The 19,146-nt window shown below is 40.3% G+C and overlaps 3 protein-coding genes across 5 annotated transcripts in view; all 3 read right to left on the reverse strand.

Moving 5' to 3' along the window:
* The window catches only part of abcg4a (ATP-binding cassette, sub-family G (WHITE), member 4a), a 31,846-nt gene extending 24,337 nt beyond the window's left edge, over positions 1-7,509 (reverse strand). Inside the window, exons 1-5 of one of the 3 annotated variants that reach the window (XM_061751785.1) lie at positions 6,493-7,509; positions 5,050-5,214; positions 4,800-4,967; positions 4,519-4,719; positions 2,235-2,331 (exon numbers count right to left, since the gene is read on the reverse strand). The gene's annotated coding sequence lies outside the window, so the exon portion shown is untranslated. Of the gene's footprint in view, positions 1-2,234; positions 2,332-4,518; positions 4,720-4,783; positions 4,968-5,049; positions 5,218-6,492 lie in introns of all 3 variants that reach the window. The other 2 variants (XM_061751784.1, XM_061751786.1) reach the window with 2 other exon arrangements.
* Positions 7,510-7,631: 122 nt separating this feature from the next.
* Positions 7,632-12,576, reverse strand: hinfp (histone H4 transcription factor). The gene is made up of 10 exons (XM_061751787.1): positions 12,417-12,576; positions 12,154-12,325; positions 11,689-11,915; positions 11,460-11,571; positions 11,213-11,365; positions 11,026-11,103; positions 10,435-10,555; positions 10,168-10,306; positions 8,977-9,101; positions 7,632-8,884 (listed from the first exon to the last, which is right to left on the reverse strand). The coding sequence occupies exons 2-10, from the start codon at positions 12,311-12,313 to the stop codon at positions 8,548-8,550; spliced, it is 1,452 nt and encodes a 483-aa protein (XP_061607771.1). The 5' UTR covers positions 12,314-12,325; positions 12,417-12,576; the 3' UTR covers positions 7,632-8,547.
* A 490-nt stretch (positions 12,577-13,066) lies between these two features.
* dpagt1 (dolichyl-phosphate (UDP-N-acetylglucosamine) N-acetylglucosaminephosphotransferase 1 (GlcNAc-1-P transferase)) lies at positions 13,067-18,675 on the reverse strand. The gene is made up of 9 exons (XM_061751638.1): positions 18,207-18,675; positions 18,004-18,124; positions 16,846-17,059; positions 15,873-16,019; positions 15,692-15,776; positions 15,419-15,607; positions 15,232-15,319; positions 14,116-14,271; positions 13,067-14,031 (listed from the first exon to the last, which is right to left on the reverse strand). The coding sequence occupies exons 1-9, from the start codon at positions 18,359-18,361 to the stop codon at positions 13,966-13,968; spliced, it is 1,221 nt and encodes a 406-aa protein (XP_061607622.1). The 5' UTR covers positions 18,362-18,675; the 3' UTR covers positions 13,067-13,965.
* Between the last annotated feature and the right edge of the window lie 471 nt (positions 18,676-19,146).

A 19,146-nucleotide genomic window follows, 5' to 3' on the forward strand; every position in this document is an offset into this window, starting at 1 on the left:
CTATTCTGTGAAAAATAGGGGCTTGGTTCCCTGGTAAAAATCTGCAAATAGGTGATTCGCAAATGCCGAGCCACGATTTCCCTTTTTTATTTATTTGTATTTTTTTATTTTTTTTTTAAACATTGGTTAGTGTTAGAACAACTGAAATAAAATGAACATTTCGACAATATCTGTAGTCACTGTGATGCACCTTCGTGCCATGCAACTTGCTGTGCAGGACAGGCATCTGTTCCCATTAGACTGTCCGTGGTGAATGACCTGTCCAACATGACCCCTGAGACCCACTTCACCTATGTGGTGGAGGGAGGGGTGCTGCTGGGGGCTCTGAGGAGAATCCAGGAGATGCAACCTGATTTCAAGTAAGACGTAAAGGTCTCAGATGTTTCTCCTGCAAACTGTAGCTCGTGTGTTGCACCCACCAGGTTCACCATGAAGGAGGACGCAAACTACGGCCTGTTTCTGGAGAGCGTGAATGGAGTGGCTGGACGTGAAAGGGATAAAACTTACTGGGAGATTCTGTCAGAAGACTCAGGGAAATACACACGCTTGGATGTGGGTGAGTATCCTCCCCAGAGCAAATCACATCTGAGGGAGGCTTAATGAGCTGTAATGAGACATGGGGATTTTGGTTTTCATCAACTCACTACTTTGGGACACCCATTAGTGTAGCACTTTGGCTGTAATAAATAATGAACAAGATTAGGTACACCTGAACGATACATACAAACAAACAACCAACCATTCGCACTCACATTCACACTTCACGGGCAACTTCGAGTCGTCAATTAATGCATGTTTTTGGGATGTGGGAGGAAACCGGAGTGCCCGGAGAAAAGCCACGCATGCACGGGGAGAACATGCAAACTCCACACAGGCGGGGATGGGGATTGAACCCCGGTCCTCAGAACTGTGAGGCAGACGCTCTAACCAGTCATTTATTTACTCAAATGTAGTATACATGAACCTTTTTCAAATGAGAAATTACATATTGCTTATTACCATAACAAAATGGGTGCCAGGGATTAAAAAAGGTTGAGAATCACAAATTGTGCATACATTAACTAATGTTGTGGCTAATAAGTGTGTAGCTTAATATTATGGATTTTTTGTTGTTGTTGTTGTCTTTTTCCATATACAGTAGTCACTAAAAAACACAAATCAACTTTGAGAGGATGAGACTTTTTTGCCTAATGAGCTGCTCCCCATGAGTAACTGCAGCAAGCAGGTGCATGTACATTTATCTCCACTGCTCTTCCACACACATACATCTTCTTTAGCTTTTGACCACAAAAAAAAAAGCTGATTTTTTTTTAATAAATCAAGTACTGTATTGAGATAATTGTAAAATAAACATGACAGTAACTGAGCAGTCAATTTTTTTTTTTAATATTCAGAATATAACCATATTCTACCATATTTGTTTCATGTGTTTTCACAGGAATTGGCTGCTACACACCAGCGGAAAACGAACACATTGTGCTGAGGTTCAGCACTTGGACCAAATTGTCATGAAAGACCTCAGCACTAAGTCATCTGAATAATTTGTGAGAGTGACAAATGAGAACTTCTTTTTGCTAATGAAGGATTAAGGAAAAACAAAAACAGCATCACCTGGTGGTTGACATTGGTAATATATGACCAAGAGGTACACAATGTGCATTTTACAAACCAGACTGTAAAATATTAAGACAAATGACATGCATTTAAATTGAGGTGATATAATTGTGGACACCAATACAGCAGCAACAGTGCTCCGGCTTTAACATTTCATATGTACAAATTACAGCTGAAAATACATATTTTGCAACCCAAATCATTGTTTTGGTGCCATTATTTCATACATTTCTGTGGCTTGTTGCTTACACAAATAAAGTCAACAACATTTTCTGTGTTTAATGTGACCCCTGAGGTGTCATTGATGCTCCTCCCTTTTGCAATGAGATTAAGGTTTCAGCTCCCTGAGGGACAGATGGACAAAGCAGTGGAGCCACTAAGCTACACGATTGTGTGTTCAGCAATAACTTACAATAAATCACAGGGTAAAGTATACGTCATGATGTAGCCTACGCGAGTTAAATCATCATCAATACTGGATAAATAAGCTTTGAAAAAAAAAAAAAAAAAAAAGATCTTATCTCTTGGGATATGTTGTGAAATTCAAACATCACAAATCTCAAAAGAGTTCATATTATAGAAATAAAGAGATGAAGTGACTCAATTAATGTCAAACATACTTGTATCAACTCTGCAGCACACTCCACACCGGATGAACAGTAGCTGTCTTTATATTTTCCCGGTGATGTCTCCCTTCTTTATTTTAGCCTGTAGATACTGAAAACACACAGAAAAGATACTTGGGTTCACCCTGGACTAGTTGCCAGGCAATCACACTCTCATTCACACCTTTGTACAATTTACAGTATTCAATTAATGAAAACATGGTGAGAACATGCAAACCCCACAATGGAGGGCCTGAGGCGACTTTCGAAACCCAGAACCTCTCGACTGTGCGGTAAAGAATACACCACCGTGACAAATGTAGTGCTTGCATAAATTTAAAATACGTGAATTTCTATACTGAACCACAATGAACTTCATTGAGGTACTACTTATATAGCGGTTTAGGACCACACTCTACAAACCAGTGCCAAAGGGAAAACACCAGTAGTATATTTGACTTGAGTAACTACAACCCCAATTCCAATGAAGTCTCCTTATGGGATTAAAAGAACAATATAACAAGAAAAAATGCAAAAGTGAAGAATGAAATACAGCAAAGTACCAGCCCAATTCCAATGAAGTTGGGACATTGTGGAAAACATAAATAAAAACAGAATACAATGATTTGCAAATCATGTTCAACCTATATTTAATTGAATACACTACAAAGACAAGATGTTTAATGTTCAAACTGATTAACTATTGTTTTTTAGCAAATCATCATTAACTTGGAATTTTATGGCTGCAACACATTCCAAAATAGGTGGGACAGGTGGCAAAAAAGAGTGAGAAAGTTGAGGAATGCTCATCAAACACCTGTTTGGAACATCCCACAGCTGAACAGGCTCATTGGGAACAGGTGGGTGCCACGATTGCTTCCCTGAATTGCTCAGTCATTCACAAGCAAAGATGGGGCGAGGTTCACCTCTTTGTGAACAAGTGCGGGAGAAAATAGTCGAAGAGTTTAAAGGCAATGTTCCTCAATGTACAATTGCAAGGAATTTAATTTAATTGTATTTTATCATCTACGGTCCATAATATCATCAAAAGGTTCAGAGAATCTGGAGAAATCACTGCATGTAAGTGGCGAGGCCGAAAACCAACATTGAATGCCCGTGACCTTCGATCCCTCAGGCGGCCCTGCATCAAAAACCGACATCAATGTGTAAAGGATATCACCGCGTGGGCTCAGGAACACTTCCGAAAACCAATGTCAGTAAATACAGTTCGGCGCTACATCCGTAAGTGCAACTTGAAACTCTACTATGCAAAGCAAAAGCCATTTATCAACAACACACAGAAACGCCGCCGGCTTCTCTGGGCCAGAGCTCATCTAAGATGGACTGACGCAAAGCGGAAAAGTGTTCTGTGGACCGACGAGTCCACATTTCAAATTGTTTTTGGAAATTGTGGATGTCGTGTCCTCCGGGCCAAAGAGGAAAAGAACCATCCGGACTGTTATGGACGCAAAGTTCAAAAGCCAGCAACTGTGATGGTGTGGGGCTGTGTTAGTGCCAATGGCGTGGGTAACTTGCACATCTGTGAAGGCACCATTAATGCTGAAAGGTACATACAGGTTTTGGAGAAACGTATGCTACCATCCGAGCAAAGTTTTTTTCCTGGACGCCCCTGCTTATTTCAGCAAGACAATGCCAAACCACATTCTGCATGTGTTACAACAGCGTGGCTTCGTAGTAAAAGAGTGCAGGTACTAGACTGGCCTGCCTGCAGTCCAGACCTGTCTCCCATTGAAAATGTGTGGTGCATTATGAAGCGTAAAGTACAACAACGGAGACCCCGGACAGTTGAACAGATGAAGCTGTACATCGAGCAAGAATGGGAAAGAATTCCACCTACAAAGCTTCAACAATTAGCGTCCTCAGTTCCCAAACATTTATTGAATGTTGTTCAAAGAAAAGGTGATGGAACACAGTGGTAAACATGACCCTGTCCCAGCTTTTTTGGAATGTGTTACAGCCATAAAATTTGAAATTAAGGATTATTTGCTAAAAACAATCAAGTTTATCAGTTTGAACATTAAATATCTTGTCTTTGTAGGGTATTCAATTTAATATAGCTTGAACATGATTTGCAAATCATTGTATTCTGTTTTTATTTATGTTTAACACAACGTTCCAACTTCATTGGAATTGGGGTTGTACAATAAATGGGACAATTACTACTCCTTGTGACAACAACAGTATTGATGATACTAGTTGTAGCTGTAGACCCAGAAATACACATTCGAGGGGAGAATGTATTGGATTTGTAGTGTGTTAAGGTTCCAAAGCTACTCACGGCATGATAAAGCACAGTCACAGATGCAAGGGACACACTGAGCAAAGAAACGCTTCCAGCCAGTGTCCTTCTTCTTGCAGTTGTGTATCTGAGTACAGCCTTGCTTGGGAGGCCCCGAGTAGCTTTTATGTGCACAGGTAGAGTTGCATGTTCCATTCAGTTCTCTCTCACTGATTTCAATGGAGCCCTTTTTGCACATTCCTGTAAATAAAAAAATTCAAAAATGCAGCGAATATAAGGGGGGAAAGGTGCCGGTGCTTCGTACCATAGTGTCTACATACTGAGGCAGGAAGGTTTCGGAGTCCAGAGACCATTAGCTTGGCAAGTCCTGGTGGCGTTTCCAACTAGCAAGAAGCCAGGATGACACGAGTACCTCAGCACAGATCCCACCCACCAGTCATTTCCATAGACGATTCCATTATAATCCACATCTGGCTTCCCACACTTCACTAGCATAAAATGTAAAGCAGACATATAACATCAAGTTGCAATACAACTTTACTGTTCAGTATCCCTTCATGCTTGTATTACCTCTGCACAGGGACTTGTAGCCCAGCCAGCAGCAGCTGGAGTCTCCACAGGGATCTCGCCTGAGCTCCTGGTGGCGCGCCTGGCAGCCGGCCAGACAGAGTGGAGCTGTCCCTGACCAGTACATGTCCCCCAGGAAATCTGGTTGGGCGATCCATTCTGTGTCCCCTACTGGGCCACAGATATTCTATTTGCCAGTGACAGGTGACTAGATGACAGAGCTGCTGCAAATCTTTTTGTTTCTTAAATTCCTGCGAGTATATCAGCTTCGAGTTCAAGTAAACAGGCCCAGATTTCACATTAAGCAAGTACGTTTGTGCGTAAACTGAGATAGAATCATTCAGTACACAGGTCATTCCAGAATTGTACTGAGACAAAATGCAACTGTAGCTGTTGTAAAAGTGATTCCTAAATATTATTTAACAAATAGCCCCTAAAACAGCCTTTTCTCTTGATGACCAACTTTTTTTTTAAATAAATGAGTTTTTAATCTTTTAAAAAATATATTTTTTCTATGATTTTGTCATACCTTTGTAATTGTCAAAACATTTTGTTTCATCACAGTTATATATTAAATAGTAATAATTCTGCAGTGTCTCTCCATATATATGCAACGTACTGAAACCTTTTTTATCCAATTAGAGGAAGAGAACAAAGTGAGTTACATGACTCAGCTGAAATCACATCATCAAGCTAATTGGTAGCGCTAAACTAAGTCCTCTTCTATTCCCCCCCCAAAGTTTTCAGACATAATGGAGTATGGCACGCAAAAATACGCAATCCTGTTGCTCCTGTATCAAAAATTTTATTTTTAAAAATACATAATAGATATTTTATTATTATTATTAGCTAACCCCCACAACCCTGAACAGGATTAGCAGCACCAAAAATGGATGGGTGGATGGCTACATAGCTAAGTCTGTTCTTCACCAGTTAACACAGAAGCTAACACAGCTAGCTTGTATTCTTGAGTAAAAACTCTAACATTAGCATTGACTAATTTGCAAGCCTTTTACTTGCGAGCCTGTCACTGTACTTCAGAGTACAGGCAATACTAAAAACTAAGCTAGTATTCAAACAAAGTGTAACTTTATTTAATTGTAAAGGTCTTATTGAGCAATATTTGAGGCCGAGTATCTGCACAAGGGTTGCAGGGTTGATGACAAATCTCATTAAAAATGTAGCGTTGATGTTATGATAGTTTATGACCAGTTTTTCTTGCAAACATGAAAAACAATGTAGAATTTTCCCAAAACATTGGTGCCTACATTTTCATCCAATTCTGCAATGACTATACGTTTGAGGTGATTGTTGTGTTTGGTGCCATGAGATTTTCCTACATTGATTCATCACATGTCAAAAAGTCTTATGAGCTCATCAAAACCAGTTCCTATCATGAAAGACGCTTTGTCAGCAGAGTACACATGGCAGCATAATAGATCTTACCACTAACTTCTACCTCTTCGATCCATTCAGACACCTGAGAAGTTGTCCTCTGCAAGGACGTACAGAACAGCAGCAGCAGTGGATTAAACCTCATGGCTTTTACGCTCCGTTGCAACGTTTCTGGCAAACCCTGCAGATCTGGGAAGTCAGTCAAGTCATGATGTCCAGTAAGGAGTCAATACATTCCTGTCCTTGCACATTTAGCTGAGCCAGAAGAGCTGCGTGAAGACGACGAGACGAGTAACACACTAAGAAGCTCTGTGTGTTGCCTAATCTTCTACACGCAGCCAATACCACTAAGATTGTGCAACTGGAGCAAGCAGGGTTAAAATTGGTCTTTTACCCTGTTTGCATTTGAATATAACAAATATAATTATGTTTTACAGTCAACTCAGATCAGTTTGCTTGTATATACATCTCAGAAAATGCTTTCATCAGCACTGTCAGATTGGGTTAAATTGTGAGCTGCACTAAAAAGAAAGTATCAGGGGTGTGGCAAGACACTGATCCTGCACAATACAGTACTGGCGACTGCAATGTACAATCACTTCAAACTGGAAAACATTCAAATATAATGTAGGAGCTGTATCAAATATTGCACAACAATTCTCAATTTTGACGACCACTGCAGGGGTAAACATTTATCATAACGTGGAGTGTTTTTCATATTTTGCCTCTCTGGTGTAGCTACAAAAGGTAAACAAATATAACTCTTGATTGTGCCCATGTACCAAAGAGAGTTAGTCATGAACGATATTGGAATGGAATACCGCAAATATTTTTCAAAAATTCAATTGTTAAAAAAAATTAGAAACAAAAACAACCCCTACTGATTCTGAGAATTGCTGCCACGCCACATTTACTTACAAAAATACTAAACATTTCACGAGTTTTAGCCGTAGTTTGGACTTATCGCGCATCGCTTCTGCGCACGTACGCATTGTAGCTCCACTGAGAGCTCTGCATAAAGTTCGTTTAAAAGAAATGGCGTGAATGGTTCTGTTTCTATGTGCTCAGTGATTGGCTGGCAACCATTCTGGGGTGTAGTCAACCGGGATAGGCTCCTGCTCCCTGCAGCTCTGAACAGGATAAACTGGAGCGAAAATAGATGGATGAAAAACAAACCTTCCACTGCTTAATATTTGTAACCACATTTTAATGTAGGTTTTGTATACATAAATATAAGGCTGTGGTGGTTGTTAAACATCACATCATAGTGTGGAGGCCATTCATCATAATTATTAAGTCAACCGTCATTTTAAGGAAAATTATCATACAACTATGTGAGGTTTCTACATAGTAGGTAGGATGCATTCACATTGGATTAATTAGAATTATAATTACACAAAAAATACAGACAATCCAGTTGTCCACAACTGGAGCAAGCAAGACAGGGGGGATAAAAATTGTAAAAATGTATACAGTGGTGCCTTGAAATACGAGTTTAATTCGTTCTGAGACCACGCTTGTAACCAAGACACTCGTATTGCAGATTATCTTTCCACATGAAATGAATGGAAATACCTATTAATCCATTCTGCCCCCCCCCAAAAACAAACAAACCTGATTTTCAATAAGGTAATAGCAATCTATAATATTGTACTTTACAAAAAGAGTAAGAACACATAGAATGCAGAGAATTAAGGTTTGTGCATCATGCGTCAATGCTTTAATTCAATTAACTGTGCTGCTCATTCTGGTGTGCCCCCCTTGGCCACTGGGGGCAGAATAATAGTCAAAATGACACAAACGAAGAAGAGTCACCACTACTCTCAGTGACTCATTAAGGTTGCAATAATATTAGTACTTTTCCACAGGGGATGAAGAATCCCTGCGAGTATTCTGAGATCTGTCTACATTTGTTGCTGCACCGCTTGTGTTCAAAAATCTATTTCAGGGTCATAAAACCATAACTATCGATGCTAATGGTTTCTATTGAGTTAGCATCATTCCTCTTCTTTGTTTTACCTTTTTTCTCTTCCCCTCCTATTTTTCTCACTCTTATTTCAATTCACCACTGTATTCACATACGGATCACCAAAGTGGTGGAAGGGGTCAAACTGTCTGCATGTCTTGTTCTTGAGCAGTATCTTGATACTGGAGTATGATGGCGTTGTCCACCGCCTGTGTCAAACCCCCAGTGAGGACGCAGTACAACATGCTCTCTTCCTGACTGCCCTCGTCACAGCTGACGGCGGGGGCCTCAGTCCTCTGCTCCTCCAGCTTCAGCTCTCTCGGCTCTACCTGAATCTCTGAAGGAGCGGCACTGGGAGAGTCTTCGCCCTCCTCGGCGTGTCCACTTTGCCTCTCTCGCATCAGCTGCTCGGTCAGCTCCACGCTCTCGTAACGGATCAGCTGCAGCCGCAAAAAGCCGTCATCGTGCTCCTTGTACCTGGTAGCAACGAGTAGGGCGGTCGACAGGACATTCCACACGTCATTTGTGCATCCAATTTTAAGTCAGCATCATTGGGAGTCGAGACGTACCTGAAGCGTGGGTGTCCAGACGGCCATTTGAATTGGTGTTTCTTGTGTAGGTGGATTGTGAGGTTATTGCCCCTGGTGAAGCACTGATCGCACACATGGCACTTGTAACGAGCTATAAAATCTCCCTGACAAAGACAATTTGAGTATGAATATCTGCAATCACAAAGTTTTTTTTACAGTTCATTGTTGCAGATACGTTCCAGACCTACTCGCTACAGTACAGATACAAATATTTAGAGAGCATAAAAAGTTTTTTTTACACCTCTGTTAGAAAAATACATTTCTTTGTGCATATAAAATCTATTCTGTTAATTATGACCTCATTGGCTTTTGCTTTAGTCTGGAGGATAATAAAGTAGACTTTGCTTTTCTCTGGTATTGTATAATCACTTTGCTGTGAGACAAAGCAAGACGTCTTTGCAGTTGCATGAGGCTGATGATTACTGCTATTTTGTGTATAAATTATGAGCTCGCCTAAGGAGAAACACTAGACACCTCTCCTAACTCATGAAATTGTTGCGGAACCACGCAAACTCTAATGAACTCTTCCGCGGTGTGTGGCAGGCTGTAGAGCCATCAGATGTATCTGAAGCGTCTCCTGGCATTCCACACACTTCAAACACATTTAAACTTAATGAAACACACTTTTTTTAACACGCATCGTCGAAAATTGTTTGCCCGCGCGCGCATACACACACAAATTGCAAACACAAAATGTATAGACAATATTGAGCATATTGTAACGTCTGTCAGATAAGTGCTTTTAAAAGGCAGGGCCTGGTGGGGTGGCGTGTGGCATCCGTGATTGTCCGTCTGAGTGGGCACCATCTGCTGCCAACAACAGCTCCTGTTTAGGTAATACTCAACATGTGGAGGGGGGAGAGTGACGTAGATGCTCTTTCAGTCCTTTACTGAATGAGACAAACTTTTGCAATACTATACGACAGTACTATTAATGAAATTTATATTTTTCCTGACTAAAACAAATTTAAGAAAAATGGGTATTTCGTAATAATGGGGGGGACGACACAAAAAGGATTTTCTATGAGTAAATTGAGTTATGAAACCCCGTTAAAAAAATAAATACAAAATTTAAAGATTTTTGCAATAGACATGAAAATTCTTTGCGCAAAAATATCTGCGGTCGGTGAATCGCAATACAGCGGAGGAACCCTGTAATGCCAGTCTCACCTCATGCTCCCTTTTCTGGTGAAACTTCAAGGTGACAGGGGTGCGAGAGGAGAACTCACAGCCAGGAACGTGGCAGTGGTAACCAGGCCCGCTGCTGTGGCTGTCCAGATGTTTACGCAGATCCACCAGATTCTTACACCTACAAATAGAGTATCAGAATATCAAACGCCTAATTATGACTTTTCAATGAGGAGAAAGACGTAGATGTGATGCACTTTCCTGAATTTTTAAAAACAAATGACAGTACAGCCTTGCGGGTTGTGGTACCTGTATTCACAGTATTCACAGCTATATGGCTTCTCGTTACTGTGGCGGAACTTAATATGGTTGCGCAGCGCTGAAGGTGATGGACAAGTCATGTCACACAACGGGCACTTGTAGTAACTCACTAAACAAAGCAGAGATAAACAATAAGAGATATGGTTCATGGCATGGAAAATTAAACATTTTTAATAGGGTTTAAGAAAAAAAGAAACTCATGGAGGTAGCATACAGACCAATACAAGGCTTACAAATCACAGCGCCACAGAGGAGGGGACGTGTCACGTGGGTGAAGTAAAAGAGGGCGACATTTTGAAAGCGGGTCCCAATTAATCACGATAATGTAACTGGCTTGTGGTGTTCATCGGTCGCACACATATTGGTACCATATGTACCGGCATTACCAGATAACTAGCAACCCTTTATTGCTCAGTGACTGAAAATTTTTGATGAAAGCAGCTAAAGGAGTGCCCAATAGTTCTTCCTTCTAACCCCTGCAGATATCACTAGTGTAAAAAAAAAAAAAAAGCTACCTATTAATATGTAAGGAGGCTAGGAGGCATGGAAAACAATTTCAACAATGAGTGAGCTACTGACCATGGTTCCTCATGTGGTCTCTGAGCAGTCTCTCTGTTGCAAAGCATTTGGAACAGTGGGAACACTGGAACCGTTGGCCTTAGAACAAACATAAATCCAAGCAAACAAAGCCAATAGTTAGTAGATGGAAACATAAAAATGAAATATCTTGCTTATCCATGTCCCTGTCTGGTGTCTACATTTTCACCTTCCATGGCACTCTGTCGAATGATGTGGTCAAAGAACTTTGTGTTGTTGGCATACATCCCTCCACAAACTGGACAGGCCACTACCTTCTCCTGGGTGTGGCTGCGTAGATGCTCGCGTAACTTATAACGCCCTTTAGCAGTAGCTTCGCAACCTATGCAATAAGAAGCAGGAACTTACAATACTATTGCATTACATAGAAAACAACAGACATTTCTGAAGTATCATAGATAGAGATAATATCTTACCCTTCCAACCGCAACGTACTGGGAATTCACAGCCACCTGCAGGAATGTCTAGAGAGAAGCTGTGAAGCTCCACATGTCTGTAGAACCACTCTGGATTCTCATAAGGTGGTTGCTTTAACAACCATGCAGGAGAAGCAGCATACATTTTAAACCCTTACATATTCTGTGAGCTCTATCACAGATTAGGCTTTCGATATCAGAAGATATTTTACCAATATTTCAGGCTTACCTCACACTCATTCCACAGACAGATGAAATTGTCAGGGATTTCAGGGACAATGTTGTGGTTCTGGTAGCCGAAGGTGCACGTGCCAATTTCTGCCTGCCCATCAAGCGCCTGCTGACCCAACTGTTTCAGCTTGGTATGGTAACAGTGAAAGAAGAGATGTCGCCGGAACTCTTCGGGACCTTCCACAGAGAAGAACCCGCAGTCTCTCCAAAGACAGTTTCTCTCACCTGGTCAGAAAAGTAGTACAATATAGTATTGAAAACAAGAACAATCTGCGAGAAAAGGCCTCCACTAAGGCAAAGAATAGAATATCAATAAATTAGATTTGAAATTGAAGTCAAATGTACAGTCTCAGTTAAACTTCTCATTAAATGCACGGTCATACACAATCATGTTACATCATTTTCAAGCAGCACAGCAGTCAGTGAATAAGTACAGATAACGACCATAGTGGCTTCAACTCACCCTGTGGTTCTTCATCCTCCTCCGCCATGTTCAGAGCATCCAAGTGAACCTCCTCCACATGCTTGCAGAATTTTTCCATTTGACTGAACGACTCCTGACACGAACCCCACTCACATACTAATTCCAGCGGTTTTTTCTGTAGCCGTTTATTGGGAGGCATCTCCTACAAGATCTGAAAAGAAAAAGAAAAAAACGTTAATCCAAGGCTAGACTACCACCTGCCGTGACACCAAGGCGCGACGTTAGAAAAAATGTTAGAATACCTTTACAAAACTCGTCGAAAAAACGGCAAGAGAGTAAGAAAAAATGTTCGAATTATCAGTGAAATACAAGCTCTCCTGTCGAGTCCAGCTGTTTGATAGCAACATCCATGACAGGTTGGTTTTAACTGGCTGTGCAGCGCTCTAAATAGTTCCACGGAAACAAGAGAGTATTTATTGGTTCCCTGTGGTAAATGTTCCACAGGAATTAACTGGGTGAGAGGCGTGGTTGACCCTGAAGTGGTCGCCAGCCAATCGCAGAAAAACCAACAACCGTTCGCACTCACATTCACACCTACGGGCAATGGAGAAAGTGCGTGTGCGTGTGTTTCAATGAACTTAGTACCTAGCATGTTTTTGGGATATGGGAGGAAATCGGAGTACCCGGAGAAAACCCACACCGGTACGGGGAGAACGTGCGAAATCCACGCAGGGCAGGGCAGATTTGAATTTTATTTTTCATATTGTTATCACAATATATTTCAAAGGCGAATTCTGTATAGTACAGTAAATTCTCTATGTATTAGTGGATATCAAACTCATTGGATTGTTGGGACTAGATCTAAAACATTAAGTCGTAAAAGTGTATACTTATACAAATAGTATTGTAATCACAAATGTTGAAAAAAAAACAACAACTGAACAGATGATACTAATGTCTCAGCCTTTATTTTACAGTTGGAGCAAACCATATTTACAATCACCGGTATTCCATTTTAAGTTACATTCCGGAACACAGTAGTCCAGTGCCTTCTGACAAAACATTTAGTCCTTGGTGAAAAAACAAACTATAACAAGAGATCACAGAACACCTTTACCCTTTTCAGTAACTTATAAATAATGTTGTTATTCCAATGGGCTATTACATTACACCCTCATGTTGCATATTCTACTGCTAACTGTGCAAAAGTTAAAGATAGCTACCCACCAGAGTCCATGATTTGTAAGTAACTTTTGTACTTTGTGCTTAGAGAGTTGTTTTAATCTCTCGATTACCGTGTCCAGTCTGCTCTTCCGTTTGCTCCCGGGACATGTGAATTTCCCCACTGCAGAGGTAAAAGAAATTATCAAATTAAAACCCCTTCTATTTACATACCACCCCCATATGGTGTCTAAGGTTAACAGGTACAATTGAAGTCAAGGACTGCTGCTCTATATATAAGTTCACATTGAAGTTTCTCAAACTCTATGCAGATGATGATGGTTGGTTCAGAGAATAAAACAACATTCCTTATGAACCCAGTACAAAAATAACATTTTTTGGGTGGAAAGAACAATTAACACTAGTAAAATATGGTTCAATATTTCATATGGTAATTCATTGAAATTAGAGTTACAAACCGCAGAATGATTTTTGTCACGATGCTTGCACATGATGTGAACATATTCTTGCCACAAGTAATCCCCCAGACACGGGGTCTTTGCCGTACTGTGAGACTGAGGAACAAATGTAACTGAGGTAATAGAATATAAAAGGCACCCAAACAAAGAGCCTTTAAAAGTGTTTCAGAAAGAGTTTCTTTGTCATCCTCCTCGTGTTCTTGCGAGATCTCTAGACGTCGTAGAAGAGGCGCACCAAATGGTAACGGATCCCAAAAGCCAATGCGCTTCCCATCACCTGCACGAAAAAAAAAACAAAAACAAGTGTAACATTCATGTTCTTTATAAAAGTAGAAGAGTTTTCCGGCTGTTTTGGCTCTACCTGTATCAGGAGTATGATGGCAGTGAGGTTTCTCTCGTGGGTTGGGCCAAGCAATTTCAAGACCAGATTTATTATGGTCATGTTATTACACTCAATGAATTCATCATCTTCGTCTTGGCCTCTGCGCACCGCAAGAAGCTTCAGTAACTCTGCAACCTGTCGAGGAGAAAAGCAATTTTTTATTTGATAAAATAATGAACACTGAACACCAAAAAGCAGCTAGAAGGCTTGCATTTAATGGTTTGTATTGCCACATACAAACCATCTTGACTTTACAAAATAAATGAAACGTCAACCACTTCTTAAGGTACAACTGCAAATTTCAATCAGCTCTAATACAAAAGGTTCTGCCTTTACAGAGATAAAAATGCTCAATTTGAATCCACACTATACAACCCCAATTCCAATGAAGTTGGGACGTTGTGTTAAACATAAATAAAAACAGGAAACAATCCTTTGAAAATCATCTTCAACCTATATTTAATTGAATACACGACAAAGACAAGATATTGAATGTTCAAACTGATCACCTTGATTGTTTTTAGCAAATAATCATGAACTTAGAATTTGATGGCTGCAACACATTCCCAAAAAGCTGGGACAGGTGGCAAACAAGACTGAGAAAGACTCACATTCACTGAGCAAGAATGGCAAAGAATTCCACCTACGAAGCTTCAACAAGTACTGTCCTCAGTTCCCAAACGTTGATTGAATGTTGTTCAAAGAAAAGGTGAAGTAACACAGTGGTAAACATGACCGTGTCCCAGCTTTTTTGGAATGTGTTGCAGCCATACAATTCTAATGATTATCTTAATGATTATTTGCTAAAAACAATCAAGTTTATCAGTTTGAACATGAAATATCTTGTCTTTGTAGTGTATTCAATTAAATATAGGTCGAACATGATTTGCAAATCATTGTATTCTGGTTTGATTTGTTTAACACAACGTCGCAACTTTATTGGAATTGGGGTTGTAATTTTCATAATTAATTAATTTCTCGTTGTGTTTGTAGAGTACACCAACACTGCATCCTCTCCAACTTGCTTCTAATATTTTTCTCCATCACCCATTAACTCTCTGACAGTGTCACATGAGCTCTTGTATTGAACATTACCTGCAGAATGAGATGTCCTAGTTTGGAAAGGTCCTTTTTTTTGAATTTAGAGTAACTCATCCCTAGTTTGCCCGTGTCTGGATTCAACCTTTCATGTGCATTATATAAAAAGAGGGAAAAGAGGAGAAACGATCAAAGAAGACATCACATTAAATTTTTGTATTTTGATTGATGAAAAGAAAGCTACCTGGGAAGTCTATGTCTGGGACACGGGATGATGTGGAAAAGCTGAGGCAAGGAATAGATAAAGTTAACCACTTGAGGAATAAAAAACAACAGCATCGTTTTGCTGAAGTGTCCCAGGATGCCAACAACTGCAAAGGTCATCCCTGCAAAGTAGCAGAAAGTGTCTCCCACAAACACGGATGAGGGGTACCTGTGACAAAAAAAGATCACAAGAATATAGAAACAATAGTCTGTTGTTTTTCATAAACTGCATCAGACGAGAGAGTTGACGCACCAGTTGTGGTAAAAAAGTGCTAACGTGGTGAAGAAGAATGGCATCATGAAGTAGAGAGAGAAAACATGGTCATCATGGTAATCCCCTAAAATGAAGAAATATTACAACAAAAAAAGTTTAAACTGCATTTCCCCAACCGAATAAACTTTGTGGGAGGGAAAAAAGATCAACCGTGACACACCGCTGAGCTCCAACAAATTGAAGATGATGATGGAGCCAGAGATAAACAGGGCTTGACCTGACTCGATGCCGTTTATACCGGCCAGGATGTTGATGGCATTCGTGCAGAAGACTGCCAGCATGCCCATGTAGACATAGTAAAGAATACCTGTCAAAGAATGAGCAGTTCAATGGATGCTTTGTTCATCAACTGTGAGAAGCAGGAGGGACAGGACACAGTATCATATATAGTAAGTCACCCAAAAATGTTTTTCGTGGTCAGAGAGCTAAAAGAAAAGGCTCGTATCGGTCTTAATTACATCGGCAATGAAAAGGACATGCGTACACCTGACTAGCCCATTTTTCTCAGTAACGTTAATGTTAATGAATGCACTAGGTGGGTAGAAGCAAAATGTCCCACCTCAATCTTGACAGGTCAATCTGGAACAATGTATGTTTTGGTTATATACAATGTTCGTTGGCTGGCTAAAATGAAAATACAATGCATACATACTGTACCGCAAGTATACAATACATGCATTTTGTAGTTCGTCACGAATTGTATTTAAAATTGTCTTTAGATAAAATTACAAAGCTGGGTTTTAAATGACAGCCAATATATAGAGAGAAGAAATTCGTTTTTTTTTAATAATGAAAAATTATTTACTGAAGCAAGCAAGCAGATCTGGCTGAGTCAATATAAAAAATGCCATGTTCAAATAAAACCTTTTAAAAGTTAAAAACACACTTGAATATTTAATAACTTACTTATAGTACTATGTACTGTACCCCTGATATAATGATTCTGATAGTGCATATACACTCCAACAACAATAGTCACCACTTTATTAAACAAAGACCTCTCTGTTCATGTCAGTCAAACTGAACTTCATTATCTTTGTAAATGCATCATTTCTAATACAGCACTACTGGATCTCATCATGTGGAGAATATGTACCAAATGTTGTGGTTGGTGAACTCCAAACCCAACTCACCTAGATCCAGATGCAGCCCCAGCAGTGCTCTGAACGGTTTGGGCACCAAAATGACCGTGTTGCCAAAGTTGGTGAAATAGACCATAAGAAGTGGCAGGGAGGCCATGGTGGGAAGCAGGAGCTTGTGCCTCCATCGCAGGTTCAACACGTCATCAGCAAATCCCAGGAAGATCATGCAGCAGATGGCGAGCAGCGCACCGATCAGCTGCACAAACTGAAAAAGAAAAAAATCACAAGTGGTCAGTTGAAAATGATCTAGTTTAATCAGAGGTGGTATAAGTACCTGCATTCTGTACTTACTACGTAGTAGAAGTACTGATTCAACTCGCTGCCATTAATTATGTCAACTTGTTTCAGTCATTTATTTTTTATTGAACCAGACACAACATACACAAGGGATTGCTGTTCTATTTGGCAATACCTTTGAACGTCAGGATTATTTTGTCACTTTAAGACTTTTTTTTCCCCCCACCCAATACCCATCAGCTGAAAATTACGTGATCGGGCTTGATTTCTGCTTACATGATCAGATTGGGACAACTCTAAATACAATCCAAAGAGAGGAAGCGGTTCTCACCTGCTTCCTCTGTATTGTACTGTATTGGTACAACTTGTTGGTAGAGGCCAGATTGATTTCGCTTCGCACATGGAAACATGATTTTTGTTGTTAAAGATCACGTGATAAAACATGGCATTTTTGATTGGCCGTTACATCTGCGACTTGGCGAAGGTGCACACAGAGATTCAAATTCCAAATCGCAGCAAAACTAGTTGGTGATGGTTGGCTACTCATGAAAACGAGTTGCAGAACCCCGCACACTGCACGACATTTCAGTCGCTTTTGTTTGCGTCGCTCGGTGTGCGGAGGGCCAAAGGTGGATAAACTGAAGAAAATACACTTTTTTTCCCCCCTTCTTTCTGATTAGATAGAGAATTTTTTACCACCAGAAGCTTCTAGTTTTAGACTGGCACAAGTATTAGTCATGAATCATTCTTGGAGCTGATAACAGCAAACAATGCTCTTAAATAGCGCCATGGATGAGGAATATCTTGCTTTGAGTCGTTGATGCTTCCTGGCTCATGTTGCTCCATGTCGCTGGGCAGTAACAAAAAAAAAGTACTTGGTTAGTTGCCTCTGCTGAGTTAGCGTGGACCTACCTCATCATGTGGGAAGCCATTGCACTGATCGCCCACAAGGCAACTGAGGAAAGGCACTGGGATGAAGCAAAAGAGGATGATGAGGAAGACTGTCCCACTGATGACACCTTGAGACTCTGGACTAGAGAAACATCAGTGGATCAGACATTTTTTTTTTTTTTACTCGTCTTGATCACCATCAAGGAGAAGAAAACGTTACTCACACTTGATATTTTGTCACTTTGTTGAGGTCCATCCCGTACAATCTGGCCGAGATGAAATGGTCTCTAAAAGCGGGAATCAGCTTCATTGTGGCCAAGCAGCCGAGTGCTGACATGAAGCAGTTGGTTGCCAGCGGTAGGAATGGCGACGGCGACATTTTCCACGCGGTTTTGGTGCTTCTTCCCGAGTCTTGACAGGTCACTGAACTGTACAGTTAATGTGACGTAGCGTAACGAACAAACTATGGCTGTCTTCACGCGGGTATAAATACGTCATGGTTCCATTTTAGGACAGTCCACTGCGACGCTTAGTTGGTACAAATAAAGAATAGCTCCATAAATCACAAGAGTAAGCCATACTAGCTGGCTTCGGAAGTCGTTACGCTAAAACATGAGCTAGGTTTGACAAAACCCCACGACTACCAATTTACACTAACTGGCTCCTAATATCAGACGGACAATACACTTCCGGATGTCCTTTTCAGAATAAAACACACCGTTTACGCATTCAAATTACAGTACAGAATAGTACACGTTCTGCACAAATTGCACAAATTGTAATGTAAGGCTTTAAAAGACAATAAATATTGCCATGTATCATACTGAAAGAGATTTCAAATACTTTTGTTGGAATTTTAACTATAAACAGTGGCAAAATATTACAACACCTGATTCAAGTGGGTCCAGGCAAACAAACTACAATAATAAACGTACTGCTAAATTAGGGATGATATTAGTAAAAATGACCATGATTATTTCTGTAAACGCAGAACAGTTCTATATCCAATTTGTTTTACCGGAAATAATACACGGTCGTCGATTGTGACAAATCACTGATCCAACATTTAAACTCCGAAAAACATTCTTGGTCAGGAGTGGGCAAAGTATGGCTCATGGGTAACATACGGCCAGCTGATTAATTAATAATAATAATAATAGAGAA

This window comes from Phyllopteryx taeniolatus, chromosome 17 (genome assembly GCF_024500385.1).
Source record: "Phyllopteryx taeniolatus isolate TA_2022b chromosome 17, UOR_Ptae_1.2, whole genome shotgun sequence".
NCBI classification, from domain to species: domain Eukaryota; kingdom Metazoa; phylum Chordata; class Actinopteri; order Syngnathiformes; family Syngnathidae; genus Phyllopteryx; species Phyllopteryx taeniolatus.